General features: G+C 34.0%; 1 protein-coding gene across 1 annotated transcript in view; it reads left to right on the top strand.

Moving 5' to 3' along the window:
• The window catches only part of DGKB (diacylglycerol kinase beta), a 358,914-nt gene that overhangs the window by 74,872 nt on the left and 266,674 nt on the right, over window positions 1–17,368 (top strand). Inside the window, exon 4 of the mRNA XM_082754883.1 lies at window positions 14,117–14,270. Within this exon, the coding sequence (XP_082611009.1) occupies window positions 14,117–14,270 (154 nt within the window). The remainder of the gene's footprint in view (window positions 1–14,116; window positions 14,271–17,368) is intronic.

Here is a 17,368-nt window from a genome sequence, read left to right as displayed (position 1 = left end):
TTTTACTTGTCTCTACTTGTTGGGCTGTGCTCTCAGTGAATCACTATACATGTATGTATATATTAATATTATCAAAGAAATAGCAGTGGAGAGGTATTTGGACTCTTTGCCAAACAGACAACACTGAAGAAAAGGAAGAGGGGAAAAAAAAAAAAAAAAAAAAAAAAAAAACAGACAAAAAAAAGCTTTCTTTAAAATAAATAAATAAATAAATGAAAAACCTAGAAATTCTGTGCTTCATTTATGACAGTAAAAATTCTGAAGCTACCAAATGGATGCTTATTTGTTGGTAAGCACATATGATGCTTGTAAATACGTGTGCTTACGTTACCTGGTCAGACACACAACTGATCTATTTTATTTTCCTATAAAAGATATTATCTAGAAATTACAGAGAATGTCCAGACTCTCTAATTTCTGACTTATATCTCTAAATATAGTTTATTATTATAGGTTTACCCAGGCTGAATTAGGAAAGACTGGTTAAAGTGCTTTACCCAGGCTATTTGATTATGACTTTTTTTTAATGGTTTTCATTCTGAGGTACAAATTTTTTGTTTTGTTTTGTTTGTTGGTTTGTTTTATGATGATGACTACAATTAAAATGGATTCATGTGCATGGGGCCATCTAGGTACTGTTTATGAAACTGCAGAGATAAACAAAATATAGAAAAATACTCTTAATCATAACATACTGCAAAAATTAGTCAATTAATGGAAATGACTTGGGGTTCTCTTGTGAAGTACATGTAATGTTGCTAGTATTAGTCTGTGAGTATATATAATTCAGTAGGTGATGGTGGTAATTTATTTATTTCTATTCTTTTAAATTTTAGTGAGAATAAACACAAATGTAGTTCAGCTAACACATCTCTGTTTTCCTAAAGGCTGTAAATTTACTCAGTGCTATGTGGATGAAAACTCTTGCCAACTAGAATAGGACATTTTAAATTTTCTTGCATTGGTACCAGTGACTATTTGAAGTGAAAAATTCAAGTTATTCAGGCTCAGATTACACTAAATCTCAATTAAAAAAAATAAAATTATAAATTGTAACAGTTATGAAAGTTTGTCAGTTTTTATACAGTAAAACAGTGACTGTTCACATGGCATGTTCATAAATTATTTTTCTTTCTAAAAGTGTTGTAGCAAAAATATATTTTTAATATAAGTAGCTGAAATAGCACCCATAAAAGTTTACAATTAACAGGGTATTCATTCCTTTTAAAATTAATGAGAATGCTATTGATACAAAATGCTTTTAGAAAAATATTATTATGAACTTTAGCCCTTTTATGAAACTTACATTTTCAGCCACATTAGTCTATCAGTAGGTTTTTGGAGTATCTTCACCAGAAGATAAATTTTTTGGTTAAACCTGGACTTTGTTGTAACTTACTATTTTTCAGGGACTTGGTGTTTTATTCTGAAGCATACTTTCTACACCATTTTTCCTAAATTCTATAATAATTTCAATTTTCAATAGTCCAGTTCTGCTTGGGCAGTATGCAGATTATCTACTCTTTACTTTAAGTATCTAATATATGTTTCTTTGAACATTCTTTATTGATAGTACATGTTAAATGGACCCTGGCTGCTAATCTGCTACAGGATCATTCTAAATGTTTCTGCCTTAGCACTTTTTCTAAAATTAAAATTTTTAAAAAAGGCTTTGTCTAGCATATATAGTAACTATATATAATTATATATATATAATATGTTAGTTTGTGTGTAGCACATATGAACATACATACTTAAGTACATTTATAATAATTTGATAAAAAAAAAAACCTGCTGGTGTTAAGGTCGTTATATATATATTTTTTTTTTCGTAGTTGGATATAAGACTAGGATGAAACTGCAGTGGTTGGTTCTAGATTTATCTGAATAATTAACATCGACTTATTTTAATAGCGTGAGCGTGTGGTAAAAGGCTATGCTGAAAAAAATGTTATTATATTAAATTGAGTCTTCAAAATTTCTCTTAAGATACTTTGTAGAGTTTATTTATTGGAAGAGACATGCTAGTTATTCTCAAATGTTGCAGAGTAATTATTTTTGGTAGGAGACATAAAGGGAAGATTTTTGGCAGTTATATATGTCTGTAGTATTGATGTTATCCAAACATTATTTGACCATATAGAATATTGGTAGGAGCTGGTTATGGAAGCATGTGATTTATTTATTTTCTTAACTGTAAGCATTCATGCCAGTAGATGACCATTTATATGATGTTTTATCTAAGAAATCATTTCATTTGGTTTCCAGAATTGTTATAATACAGTTAGGTCAAAAATGTATTAAATCAAATGCTTAAATCAGTAGATGTTAAGGGTTTTCATTTGAACCAACTTTACCCCCAATGTACAAAGGCAGGTTCCATAAAGAATTCCAAATTTAATTTAAATTTCTCATTATAATGAACATTAGCAATACATTTTTAAACAACAAAATCTTATGTGTTCTCCTTTGATTTGTTTTCTAGATTGTTATCCCTCTCTGATAGTCTCTGCTTCCTCCTTCTCCCCTACGCCCCCAAACAATATTTTGGCCAAAGTCACATTTCATTACAAAGCATTGTCAGAATCAATGAATCTTCAATTCTTGGACATTTACCAGTAGCGCTTTTCACAACTTGTTATATAATTGTTGCTAATGCACTAACACCAATGGAACTTTGCAGTTGTCATAGCATTATGTGAGACTGAAGGCCCTGTTACATCTTCTCTTTTGTCAACAGTTCATTTTTCAGATACTGAGTCCATATAAATTGTGTAAAAAGAAATAATAATTAAGAGGACCCATGCACAAACAAAAATAACCCAGAGATATTATGGTCCATAGATTAAAGCTGATAACATTTTTGGCACTATTTGGAGATGTGGCAACATAATTTAAAAAGTACTTAGTTGAAAATTACATTTCCAAATTCTCTATTTCCATATTCTCTGAAATGTTCTCTTTAATTAGTAAAAGCCATATTTCACGGGAGTCTGCTGGAAAGAATGATTTATTTTGTTAGGGGATTCCATTATCTCCACTAGCAGTATGGGTCTCCCCAGGCATCTGGAATTCACTCACAGAGTCGACTCTTATTTACAGCAGCAAAAATTTAATGGTACCCCTATATCAGCTCAACCTGGGTGCCTCCAAGGACGGACCTTGCTCGAGACTTTCCCTGGGTCAATCTTTGTTTCATCAGCTACAGTCCAATCAGTTCTTAACATATATGTTATGTTTCTTCATTGGTGGCTCTTTGTTGCGGGGCAGGATGTCTTATCTGCTGGGTATGCCTCTCATCCAGTGCTGCCCCCAGTCAGCACATTCATTTTCCTCCTGTCCATGCCACCCAGACCCCAACACTATGCCGCTCAATGGTGCTCAGTCACCACTACATACCACATTCAGGTTATGCAGAGCTCTTACTGCAGCCAAAAACTTCACCAAATATACTCCATTAATGGCAAACAATAGCCACCCGAGTTTCTTACATACCTGTAGCTTGTTTTCCTTTCACATTTTTTTTTTTCATTTTATTTTCAGGATGACGAAAATAGTGGCCTATGTTGCATTATCTTTTACAATTTTATAAGAACAAAAAGGCCAAAGAGAATGTGATATCTCTACCCAGAAATTCTCTGAAAATATTTCCAAACACTAGAACATGCCTTGTTCCCATTTACGTGGCCTGTGTGGTAAGGAGGAATAAAAGAAGTTGCTGTTCTAGCCCCCACCCCCTGGCCCATCCACAGTGACAACTCTTTTGTCAAATGAGTATTAGTAAATTTCTTCTTTGCATCTTATAAGGATTTATAAAACAAGTGGAGTGATACATCTTCTCTTCCTTCCTTCTGTTTGTCAGCCAGTAAAGCTGGCTGCTACTTGTACACCAGCTATGAAAATACAGGAGGCAGTTAGATGCCTCCTTTTGCAGTTTTTCTTCAGGGTACATCTTGAGTCAAAAGCAGTCATTTTTCTCTGATTAAATTTGTTCTCTTCAAATGTTTAATATAGTAGGAGTTCAACAATTTCATACCATATTTAAAATATCTGAATAGTATTCTTTATAAAGAATGCAAAATCTGCTTTACTTGTGTATATCCTATTTTTCACTGAGAAACCATTTTTTATGTATTCTGAGTGTCAGGATATAGTGAGATATGATATCTATAGCATGGAGAGTTTTGTGTATATTGGCACAGAACATACATGTAAATGCATAAACCTTCACAAAATGAACACATGCATCTTTCTTTATCTTACATTTCTATGTACCATTGGAAATACAGAAGAACAAATCACAGAATTGCACACTTTTACTTCAACAGGAGAAAGGATGAAGCCAAATACTCACAGCAGGCATTTCCTGCCTAAGCCTGTTAAGCTTAGACTGTCCTCAATATCTTTTTTCTTGGAGTCCCATGTATACTGGGAAACGGAAACCGAAGAGTGGGAAGTAAGAGCTCTGCTTTATGCCATGGATGTAGAGTAGAAAGTGAAGTATTATATATGCATTCTTTAAAGGCATTAATGAGGTAAAAAACTTCACATATCTGTGAAAAACATGGTGTATCTGCAAATAAATTTTTTTATAATTATGATAGCACTATAGAAAATAATGGTCAGTTTTTATGGTCAGTTTTGAAGTATTCTGTGCAGTAACAGAAAAATAAAATTGCACATTTTAACTGAAAATAAAGAGGGATTTTTAATACCTATAAAAATCCAAAATTCATTGTAATATTTTTGTATTTGTTTCTTTACAGAACTATCATTATTTGGTCATATTGATAAGTCTCATACTATAAATCCTCTTGAAAGGATTTATAGGAAAGGAAATCCTGTTTTTCCTGAAAACTGTAATTTATTTTTCTTACTAGTTGCCAAGGCTTTAATCTCTGAGTAACTTTCGACTCTGCAGTCAAGATTCCTTAGTAACATTTTTTTCTAGTTAAATGATTGTCTTTTTTTTTTTTTTTTTTAATATGTTCTTTCTATTCTGTCATAGGATTTCCTGTGGTATGTTGAAACAGGACACATTAATGATCACAATCCAGAGGTGGGGAAGGAAAGTAAAAGGCCAGGGTAAAGAATTTTCTCCGGAGTAGGCTTTTTAAAAATATTGTGGTGGAAAGATAGGAGAACAGCTCAGAACATTTGGTCAAAGCCATTAGGGAGTTTTCCAGTAGCTTTTAGCAGCTGGGTAAGAGGGAAATAGAATATTTCCCAGAGGCACATTTCCTCAGTAAGATTCTGAGATTCTGTGGAAGCGCTTTCCTTTGGATCTTACCTCAGTTTTTCCACTGAATTCAGATGATTCCATATAACTAGGTTGCCTTTAAATGCGGTTGACATCTCTTGAGTCCAAACACAGAGTTTGTAGCTCGTTTCCAGCATTACCCCAGCCCCACACTCACTTACCCAGTTGTGCCTCCTTGGCTGCTGTGAGAATGAAGGAAATAAGGAGCAGAAAAAATGATGGTGGGAACAGAGGTGTTAACAAATTGGTAGAAGGATTGGTAGTCACCACTGTTTCCACGCCACTCCCCTTGTGCCTGCCTGGCTTAGAGGTAACCTCCCCACATACTGTAGTTAGTCCACAAATGGGATCATCACTCTCTCCAGATTAGACAAAATAGTCATTGTATGGTATTACCTTTTGTAGCTGCTGCTTTGTACATGCATATAGCTAGTGTTGTTTTAATTTTGTATTATATTTTCCAGTATCTATAGAATGTTGTAACTGTTTTCCTTAAGTAACTGTCTTATATTGTCTTATTCCAAGAACATTGTTATGAGGAAAATTTTTGTTTCTGTTTTATCCTGGTTCTTAAAGGGCTATTTGAGGAGAGGAATTTTCTTCAAAGCAATGGGAGTTGGCAGAGCAAATCTTAATTGTTTGTGTTTGTAGCTTACCTGTAAAATGAAAGATGCCATAAACTTCAGAAAAATTTCCACCCCAACACATTGATCGAGTTTGGGTTCTCAAAAAAAAAAACCAAAACACTCTGTTAAAACCAAAGATCTGGGCAAATCTATCCATATTTGCTTAGTTAGATATCGTAACAGCAATATTTTCACGTTGTCTGGACACATTAGTCTATTTTATATCAGCTCTATAAAAACTGTTATTCTTAAGCATAAGATCCCATTAGCCCTCTTCATTTAATAGGGCTAATGGGATGCTGGCATGCATTAAAAGGATTAAAAGGCCAGCAGGTCAAGGGAGGTGATCCTCCCCCTCTACTCTGCCCTGGTCAGGCCTCACCTGGAGTACTGTGTCCTGTTCTGGGCTCCCCAGTACAAAAGAGACAGGGATCTCCTGGAAAGACTCCAGTGGAGGGCCACAAAGATGATACAGGGCCTGGAGCATCTTCCCTATGAAGAAAGGCTGAGAGACCTGGGTCTGTTCAGCCTGGAGAAGAGAAGACTGAGAGGGGATCTCCTCAATATATAAATATCTGAGGGGTGGGAGACAGAAGGATGTAGCCAAACTCTTCGCAGTGGTTTGTGGGGATAGGACAAGGGGCAATGGCTGCAAGTTAGGGATATGGTTTAGTGGGGACTGCTAGCGTTAGGTCAGAGGTTGGACTCGATGATCTTGAGGTCTCTTCCAACCTAGAAATTCTGTGATTCTGTGAAGTTAGAGCACAGGAAGTTCCGCTCTGACATGCGAAATAACTTCTTCACGGTGAGGGTGACGGAGCATTGGAACAGGCTGCCTAGGGACGTTGTGGAGTCTCCTTCTCTGGAGATATTCAAGGCCTGTCTGGACGCCTACCTGGGCAGCCTGCTCTGAGGAACCTGCTTTGGCAGGGGGGTTGGACCCAATGGTATTTCGAGGTCCCTTCCAACCCCTACAGTTCTGTGATTCTGTGAAAATAATAGTTATTTGCTCTGATAGAACTTTTTTGTATGTAATCTATTCATACATTAACATAAGCAAGACAAAGAAAAACAAAACAAAAATAATAAGTGTTTTGGACTAACACAGATTTGACAAAAATTTAGTTGTAAAACATATGCTGCATCTGAGAAGCCCTATCCCAAAGGTGCAGAATGACCTTTCTGAGCAATCTGCAAATATTGCTCACTGCTTGTTTCATAAATAACACAATATGCATGTTTATATGATGAATATTTTATTATATATATAATAATACACAAAATAGTTCTGTTTCTTTTATTTGTACACTTAGATCCAAAATGGAATACTTCCACTCTGAGTAAAGTTATCACCCGACTCTTGTATAGCAATTAAAAAAAAAAAAATAAAGTCATTTTCTAGAAAAAGAAAAGCCATTCTGTATAAAATCTACCCAATTACCTTACATTCTTCTATGTGTCTGGAATATCTGAAAGATTTTGGTGTCTTTTTTCATACATCTCTCTGACCAGCCTGATTTCTTAAACATGTTCGGATTACCTCCTCATTCAAAGAACTCTTATAGTAATTTGTTCTGTAACAAATGTACAAGTAAATATTTAACAATTTGTTGGAATAGACATACCTGTTTTGTTTGTTTGTTTGTTTGTTTGTTTGTTTTTCTCCATGAATTCTCAGATCTTTTATTAAGGTTTGGTACTCTCTAGTGAAAGAGATAGGAGTTTGAACTTCCCCAGGCAAAGAAGGGAATTCAGCCGTGGTATCCCACTCTTTGGGAGTATCTACCAGAATTTTTTTCTCTCAAAGGTGGGAATATTGTCACTTTCCCTGTCCTTTCAAAATGGAATAGTGATCTTCACCACACTTGGTGCACCATCCCTTTTCTTAGACATTTTTTGTGAACATGTATAGCAAGACCCAACAACACAGATTAATTTATTTGTCTTAAACGTAAGGTAAAGGGTGAGTTTTTTCAATCCAGTGAAGATTGAAACATTTTTGTTCACATTCAGAAACAGGTTTGTGGAAGTTATAGGTAAAAACCTAAAGAGTTTATCAAGTATTAGTGCTTTATTAGCAATATATATATATATAAAGTAGAGCACTATTAGCACTTGAGCTAGGCCTTCCAGATCTTAATATGACTAAGGACATCAATATAATACCAAAATCCAACTTTAAGCATTTTAGTTCCTTTTCTGAACTGACCCATCTTGTTCTTATTAGACTATAATTATCTGCTTGGTTTTATAGTTACAAAAATGAATGGGTATGCACAGTGCTGTGAAGTCATACCTCATCACAGTATGTTAATGAATGGGCACAGTTAATAAAGGTGTGAAAGGCACCTTTGGATGCCTTTCTCTGTAAATTTGTCATGATACATAGTCACATGCAGTGAGACAAATCCAGGTAATTTCTTTCAGCAGTCAGTCAATCATTTAGAACTCATTATAAACTTTGCTTTATTTCTTCTTTTTTCAATGTATAGCACAAATACATTTGTGGGGAAAGCTTACAGAAAAACAATACCTATGGATCAAATTCTTGTTGTCAATTTGAAGCTGAAATCAATTTTGAAATTTTGTGGATAGTTAATTAAATGTTATGGTTATATCTGACAATTTGTCACATAAACAAGATGCTTATTTTTAGCTTTCCTCTACACTGAGTCATAGTGAGTCCAGTTTAATGTTTGCTTCCAGAAAAGCTAAAAGTGATTAATCTTTGACACATTTATTTGCTATAAAGATTTACAAATGTAAGTGTAAAGTGTACAGTTTTACTTCTGCCTTCCATCCTTTCTCCTTTTCTTCTCTTTAGGTTAGATACATGCTTTGTTTTTGAATTTTTGGCAACTGGAAACACTGGATAAAATGTATAACTGGGAAATTATGAACATAAAAGTTACTTCTAAGTATAGTAATATTATTTTAATATCACTAATATTAAAGTCAATGTTTAATAAGTATTGATATTTTAATAATTGAGTACTTCTAATATCATTACAATATTATATAGTGATATTTTTATGTGGAAAATAGTGTTTAAGTGAGTTGAACCTTGATAGTGCTTTTGAATGTATAATTTTCTGGACTTATATCAAAAAGTTTCAGAACTAAATGAAGTTTCATTATACAAGCATTGTAAGACATTATAGTGTTCTAGAAGATTATAAACATCTATAAAGCTTTATTTTGTGACTTTTTTTTTTTTATAATTTTGAGATATAAGAAATAGAGCTCCAGTATATTTCTCAAATGAGTTATTTAAGATATAGAATAGGATTCCAGTTACATATAAACAATATAAAAACACCTACTTTTCTGTGACCTATTGACAATGTAGTTGGCACCCATTTATTATTTGCGTCAAAACTAAAACAGCACAGTTTGTGGGTGTTTTTTTTTTGTTGTTGTTGTTTGTTTGTTTTTGTTTTTGTTTTTTCTTTCTCAGAAGATGTAGACCAAAATGATTAGGAAGTTCTTTCATGTTCCTCTAATTATTGGCTGCTTTGACCATGTCCTTATATTAACCTTATATTAAACCCTGTTACACTGAAAATTTTCTTGATATCCCTAAAATTGTGACCATAATCTCCCAAACCCCTCATAGTCTCCTATGAAATGGTATTCATTAATTCATGTGTCAAGTTAATCATAGTCAATTTGGTATATCCTAGAACACTCTTATCCTCTCATTTAGGAAACATCATGGAAAATGCTTTTCAAAATGCAAAATCCTTCTTTCACAGGTTCATTTAAATTCAGCTGGAGCTTCTGAAAGCCAAGCAACTGTTGAGAATTAAGCAATTAGCATGCATACTTAAGAAAACAACATCCACGATTATAGCTTATATATTGTTCTGATAGTATTGGTAGGAACTGCTTATTTAATGCTTATGAATTCATTAACTGCAACAAATTATTTTCAAGTCATCCTAAAATATATTGAACTTTTCATCTGAGAAATTCTGGTATGACATTGAGATTTAAAAAGAAGATGTTTGCATAGCTGAGTGAGTGTGATGCATGTCAGTGTGGAAAATTAATGTCATCTTGACTTTTTATTTATTTATTTATTTATTTTTATTTTTTACTGTTTGGTTCCCAAAGCGTTGTGTGGTTCCTTTGAAAAGCATTGTTAGTGGGGGAGGGTGGATAGAGGTTATGCTAGTAAGTAGAGAGAGGCTATTTCATTACTGAAGCATCTTCATGTTTTGAACCATTAAAATTCTAAGAGGAAAAAAGAAAACTGCCTATGATTGCAGAACAGAAAGATGTTCATAGTATTTTGTGTTATTCCTCTTTTCTGTGAAAATTGGGCTGAGATTCAGCAAACATTTCCCATCGTTAAGTGTTCTATTCTAAATGACCCATACTCAATACTAAAAATAGTACCATAGAGCTCTAACACCTGTAACATGAGTCTTCTACTGTGGTCTTCGTGGGATTTCTTTTAAGGAATTATTTATTTTTTTCTGCTGCTGTATAAAGTGTTATGTTTATTACAATGGAGAGAGATAATAGAGAAAGCAATGAAAATAATTTGAAGTGTGCCTTTTTTGGAAACTCTCCTCTTTCTCATTTGTGAACTAGATGTATAATCAAAACTACTGCTAGATCTGTTACAGTCCAGTGCCATTCTGCTCTTTACTGTAGATAGAAAAGCAAACCTTCAAAAATCACTACAGTCCATTAGAGCTCAGTTCCTATTACGATAATCTGCACTAAGCATATTAGATCCTCTTGAAAATATTACTCAGCTATGGAGTATTAAAATCAAGGATTTTGTGTTTTTTATATAGACAAGAACCTAATCACAGGGATCTGTTCATAAAAGGACTGTTGCATTTATTTGTTACAGCATGTGTATTTCTATCTCCATTTTGGACAATTAAAAGCATTTCTCACGTGTATCCAAGTCATTTACTAGTTTCCAGACAACTTTCATCTTCATTTGAAAACTTTTGGGTTATCTGATTTGTTGTATGCATGTTGCTACTTCATTAGGGGTTCACAGATCACAGAGGATATGAGAGCAAAGGATAAAGCACTTTCAGCTGAAGAAATCTAAGTGTAAAAGAGTGTTACAGAACAAACACATTATTTCCTCCTTTGCTAGCCACTGTAATCAGTGGCAGTCAGGGTGTCAAATATATTAAGTGGGCATGGCAACCAAGTCATGATATCTGTTGTCTTTCTGGCCAGAAATTATGTTAGGAATATTTGATTTGGGGGTGCTGAGATAAAAGATGATCTGACCATCTTTAGAAAATAATGAGAACTTTGAACATCTTTGAGAAAGTCTTCAGGAAGAAAAAAACACATAATTTTAACCTTATTTTTTAACCCAAATCTCTAACCAAACACAGTTCTGAGCATATAAATAGGAAAATGTAGCATTATAGATTTAGTTATTGCAATCAGCTCGGTGAACCAGTATTACTGAGCGTGGTGGTCTTACTGTGCTAGGCGGCTAAACACCACAACCACTCTCTCACTCTCCCTCCTTAGATGAGGAGAGGAAGAAGTAATGTAAGGAACAATTCGTGGATTGAGATAAGGATAATTTAATTAAAGGAAAAAAAATATTATTGAAAGATTATTATTAACTAAACAATTTAACTAAAGGGGAAAAAAAAAAAAAAGGAAAGGGGGAAAGGGACAAAACAAAAAAAGGCTATGTGGAAGTTCAGAGGAAAGAATTACTCTCTACTTCCCACAAATGAGCGATGCTTGACCACGTCCTTTAAACAGAGCTTCAACGCACGTAGCCGGTGTTCGGGAGGAGGACCTACATTTTCACAATGAGAGCACACCCCTCCCCTCTTCTTCCTTTTTCCATCTTTTATTGCTGAGTGTGACATCATATGGTATGGAATATCCCTTTGGTTGGTTTAGGTCAGCTGCCCTGCTGATGTTTCTTTTCTCACTTTTTTGCCCACTCCTTAGGAGGGTTAGAGAGAGTCCTGATGCTGTGCCAGTACTGCTCAGCAGCAGACACAACACTGGTGTGATACCACTGCTGTTCTAGCTAAAAGTGCAGAGCACAGCACTGTATGGGCTGCTACAGGGAAAGTTAACATCCCAGCCAGACCCAGTACACTGAGGCAGCAGTTCAAAAATCTAAGATGGCTATAAAGGAGTATTTTTAGCAGACATATACACAAGGAAAATAATAATTAAAAAGCCTTATGTAACTTGGATATTTTATATATCCATACATAAGCCTTAACTTAAATTGGATTGTAATTTGTTTTTCTGTTTCTCTTTTCACTTGATTACTCCCCTGTATATGAAATGTAATGAAATAGCTAACAAACACATCATTGATGAGAAACTTAAAAAAAAAAAAAAAAATCTCAGGTTGTTAAAGTCAGTTGATTAATGTATTTGTTATACTTATAGAGTTAAAAATACATTTATATGCTATGAACTCGTGACCAGTTTACTTGGATGCCAGTACATTGTGATTTTATTGATTACATACACTGAGGAGAATATTGTTTTGTTTTTTATTATTGAGAATAAAAAAGAAAGTTTATAGCATGACTGAAAGAATGTATGGTTTGCCAAATAAGAAGACAATGACTGAAACTCTATGATGATGAGAGAAAGGTAGTTACTCTGTATCCAAGTTGATTATTTGCATTTTATACCCAGCGTAAGCCTTGTGGAGGTAATTTTTTCAGTCCCTGCTATTTTTGTGTTCAATCTGTAGGAGTTCTATTGGTGTCACTCACTTTCTTTGTCACAGGTGTTCTGTTTTAGCTCAGCATAGATGCTCACTAAGTTTGCATTCCTAATAATAACAACTTGCACAAGATCAGTCAAAATTTTCAATCTGTGTTAGTCCCTATAAGGGGAGTGATATATGTTTAAAATATTAGCCATTAGCAGTTAGGTATTGGCCTTAATGAGAAATGCCTTATTTGATGTGGACATAAAATTTCTGCATCTCATAAAAAATGGGGAGGGGAATGGGGGGAGAGAGAGAGAAAAATCATTGCTCCAAAGCATTGAAATAATTTTTACAATGACTTAAATATAATTTATACTATGACTCAGGTTCTGAAGGCACTGACGGCACTGAGGATTTAGTTTCCCTTTTCTTTTCCCTTGTATGGCTTCAAGCCTTCGTAGTCTTTTCCCTCCTAATGCTGCATTCGCTGGGCTGCACTAAAGGAGTTGAATTATTTTTCTCATGGATGAATGAGTCTTCCCCAAACATGGGAAGTTTTCTCCAAGTTGATGTTGTGGTGTAATGTGGCTTTCTCTGTTAACTATTAGAAAAGTTACTGTCCTGCTCGAGCTAGAAAGGCAGCAGTGCTATATAGTTTACAGATCAACAAGTGATAAGCTGTTCTATTAAAATCACGTATGTAACTGAATAGTATCATTGATAAGTGTGCAGTTGTGTCAGTTATTTCAGAGATAAAAGTGAAATTGGCTTAAGATCTCTTGACATTTCACATCTTCATTTTTAGTGGTTCTATATCAGCAGGGTAAAATGGGATCATAATGAATCTAAAATTCATTTTAATATTTAAAACAGGAAACACTGTCTTTCCAGAGAGAAATCATAAATGAAGGTTCATTAATCAGGTCCTACCTTGATGCCAAAAAAATAAATTAAACTAAATTACAAATGCTTCAAACTGACAACTCTGCCTCCCTCCCCCCCAAGTTGTACAGTCTAAGCACTCATTTGAATGTTAGAACCTATTTAGATTATCAGTTCATCTTTGACAAATAGCAGAAAGAGTTGTTGCCACCGAGAAAAAACAGGTAGCCTTCAATTGCCTGAATTTGGCATTTAGAAATCCCCTGCTTATTGTCTGCTTAATTACGATAAAAGAGAAGTCTTAGCAGATACATCTCCATAGCTCCCTAGGTGCCTTTGTTTGCAGTTTTGTGTGTGCTTTTAAGCCATATTGTGATTAAGAAACAAGTCAGCACAGAACTTAGTTTTGCGGTCCTTATAGAAGTGTTCTGAGTTTATTCTGGATTATTTTACACCATACTCTGGGCTATTGAAACAATATTGTGAGTTTTCAAAGTAATAATTCAAAAATCAGTCACTCTCATGAGTAAGTATGCCAGGCTATATCTTCAGGAATCAGTATTTTCAAGGATAGTCTAAAGTTTTTACTAACAGTATTATCTGATGTGTTAATATGAAAGCTGTTGAAAAATTATCAATTCAATTACTTTTTTCCTCCTCTAGACAATTGATTTAGAGGGATTCAAACTGTTCATGAAGACTTTTCTGGAGGCAGAGCTACCTGATGATTTCATTGAGCATCTTTTTACATCATTTAGCAACAAAATCTCTCACTGCAGCCCCTTAATAAAAAACAAACCCCAGCTACTTTCTGGAGGTAAGTAATCAAATGTAAGAATTGCAAGTTCTGTGCTGCTGCTCTTCACCTTCTAATAGTCATAAATATGTAGAATTCTAAACTATTTGTACTTCTTTGTTCTGATATTTATGAAATTGCAGAAACTAAGTCATGAATAAGGAATATCGTGAAGAAAAACAGATATTAAATGGTTTTATCTTTTTAATTCACATTGATGATGCAGCTGAGACACCAAGTGGACAGTCTTTGTCACATTAATGCTAATCAGATTGCTATGGTTACATAGTATTGCTGACTACTTTGCTGTATAAACACTTAGAAACATTCACAGCCTCATGCAGGATGCTTCTGCTGGTGCTGTACCCAGTTACTGCTGCTTAACTGTCTGCTTTTTGCTGCTCTTAGTAATCTTAAATACTTACCAGCTAATAGTATTTTAAATGTCCTGTAACTGTTAGCAGTATTTGTTCTATGCAATGTAAGACTGAAATTTTCACACTAAATAACATTGTTATTAAACAGCAGAGGACAACATGATAAAATATTTTCAGGCAAAATAGTGTTTAAAACCTACCAACTTCTAAAATTTTTTAAAACTTTTAACAAAAATGTAGTGAAGAAATTTAAGATCACCATTCTGTCTTGAAATCTTAGGTTTGGCACTCTACGAATTTGGGAACTCTATCAAAACCCTAACTAAAAGTAGAAGTTAGGCTAACTTAAAACTAAATTTCATCTTCTGAGCAGCTGGGCTAATCAAGCATTTAAAACACTTTACCAAATGGTTTCATGGGTTCTTAGTTGCCTGAATTCTTCATATGAAGATTAGGTGTCTTCAAATTTCAGTTCATCTAGAAGTTGTGAATTTGGTACAAGTACTACTAGCTAAAATGTTATGTGCTGCAGATACCAAGCTCTAGATTTCCATAGTTGCTTCAGTGTGCAGTATTAATTATAGGCTTTCAGGTATTGCCAATTGAATCTGGCCTTATCACTTTATTGTATTATATTGTGTGCATGATTTTTTTTTTTAATTTTTTTTTTTTTTCTTCTAGCTAAACTTGCTTACCACATCGGGGGAATGGTTCTTCTTTTCATTTGAATTGAATACATCATATATCTTTATGCTTTCTAGTCAGAACTGCTGTGGACACATTTCCATACAAAAATACCTGCTGTGAAGCCTGTGTATTTCCAACTTCCCATGCTTTTGTTATTTTGTTATTTTGGACTAGTTCCACATGTAGAGCAGTAGGCTTGGTAGGCTATTGTGTAATCAGTTGTTTGGAGGATTCAAAACCTTCTGTTGCTCATTACAGCTCAAATAATAACATAGGTTTGAGCAAGTCACACCAACAATTCAGTTCTTTAACCATTAAGATACTTTGTCACAGAATCTCTAAGGACATGTCTAAATGCATTGTTATTGTACTGCAGGAGCTATCTCATATGTCAGACATTATCAGTATTGTATTTTTTCTGCTACACAGATTCTGCTGCCTATAATGTATCAGGCACACAATTTCCACTGTCATTATTTTTAATCTTTCATTGAAATATTCATTGTTTTCATCAATGAGAATCATCAGCTATAAACATACTGTACCAGCTGCCAATTTAACACTTTTCCTGCTAACTCCAATTGCAGCTGACATTTACTGGTGCATATTTATTATGCTGTGTTTTTACACATGTTGTCCTGAGCACTTGCAAAAAGTTGTCTTTTTGGTGTTGTGTTTTTGAAGCTTTCACACTTTATATATAGAAATGATAACAGCTGTTTGTAGGTCATTGTCAGATTTATTGCTAAATTCTGCCTGGTAGATGCCATGCTCAGCTTTCTTTGCTTTTGTTATAATTCTCTCTGACAAATTTTGATTCTAATGTGTAGCTTAAAAAAAAAAAAAAAAAAAGTGAATTCTATTGTTATTGTTAAAACTGTATGCTAGGTTTCTTACTGTAGTAACTCCTAACCTTTTTCTCCTTCACTTATTTTGTACTTCATTTTCATCTTCAGTTTAGTCTTTAGTCTTACATATGCATTTAGTGCAATACCTGAAGGACTATTTGATAAATTGCTATATGCAAAGCATGTTTGGAGAGATAGTTAAGTTCATCTCAAGCAAGAATTATCATTATTATTATTAGTAGTAGTAGTAGTGCATGAAAACATGCTGTTCATATTGCAGTTCAGTTGCCTGAGTTTTAAACTAGATGCTACATCTTTATAATATGTAGCATTTAAAAGGAAAAAAAAAAAAGTAAACATCTGTACATTATCATGTGCAAATAAAAAAAAATATAGAAACCTTAATTTTAGAGTATCTAGCAAACTTAAAATGTTACCAGCAGTGAAAAAAATGACTATACTGGGAAAAAAAAATGTCAGAAACATTTGATATTTTCCTGGAAAATTGAAAGGTATACAAGAGCTAGAGAAGCAGAGTTCATAAATCTATCTGGTATGTGAACATTCTTAGTGTCTCTCAGTCTACTCATGTCTGTTTATAAATTGTATTTTCAGTTAAGGTATCTGAAGAACGATGGAAACAGATGCCAGGTAGGCAGCAGAACTGTAAATCAGTATTGCTTCCACCCCTCTCTCCCACCTCTTGATTATTAACTAATACTTTGACATGTACCTTGCAGCTGATGATAAGCTAAAAGTTGCTTTAAAATTTGTATGCCATTTTCATTTAGATTTCATTGAAATGCAAGACTTTTCTTTTTTTCTCAAGATGAGTGGGTCCCAGCTTTATAATAACTTTTATTCTGTGCATAGGATTCAAATAAGAATAGAACATGAACTATCTGTGTAAACTGTTTGATTAAAGCTAGCATCGTAATTGATTAATGTTTTATACTGTCTTAATTTTAGGTGCACTTACTGACATACAAGCTCCTCTAGTAGAACATTGCCATATTAAATCTCTTTAGTTATTTAAATATTTACTTTGAGTCTTTATTGTCTTCCTGCTGCCATGGACATGAACTTGAAGATATTTTTTCTGCATGCCAGTTTGCACTTATATAATGAAAAATATCTTAGCATACATACCTCAGTAGACCTTTCAAAATGTCTAGATTGTAAATACTTTCCAGATGAAAATAGAAAA

The sequence above is a fragment of the Aythya marila genome, assembly GCF_965140915.1.
Source record: "Aythya marila genome assembly, chromosome: 2".
NCBI classification, from domain to species: domain Eukaryota; kingdom Metazoa; phylum Chordata; class Aves; order Anseriformes; family Anatidae; genus Aythya; species Aythya marila.
The sequence above is the reverse complement of the archived record's forward strand: the minus strand, read 5'-3'. Positions and strand labels throughout refer to the sequence as shown.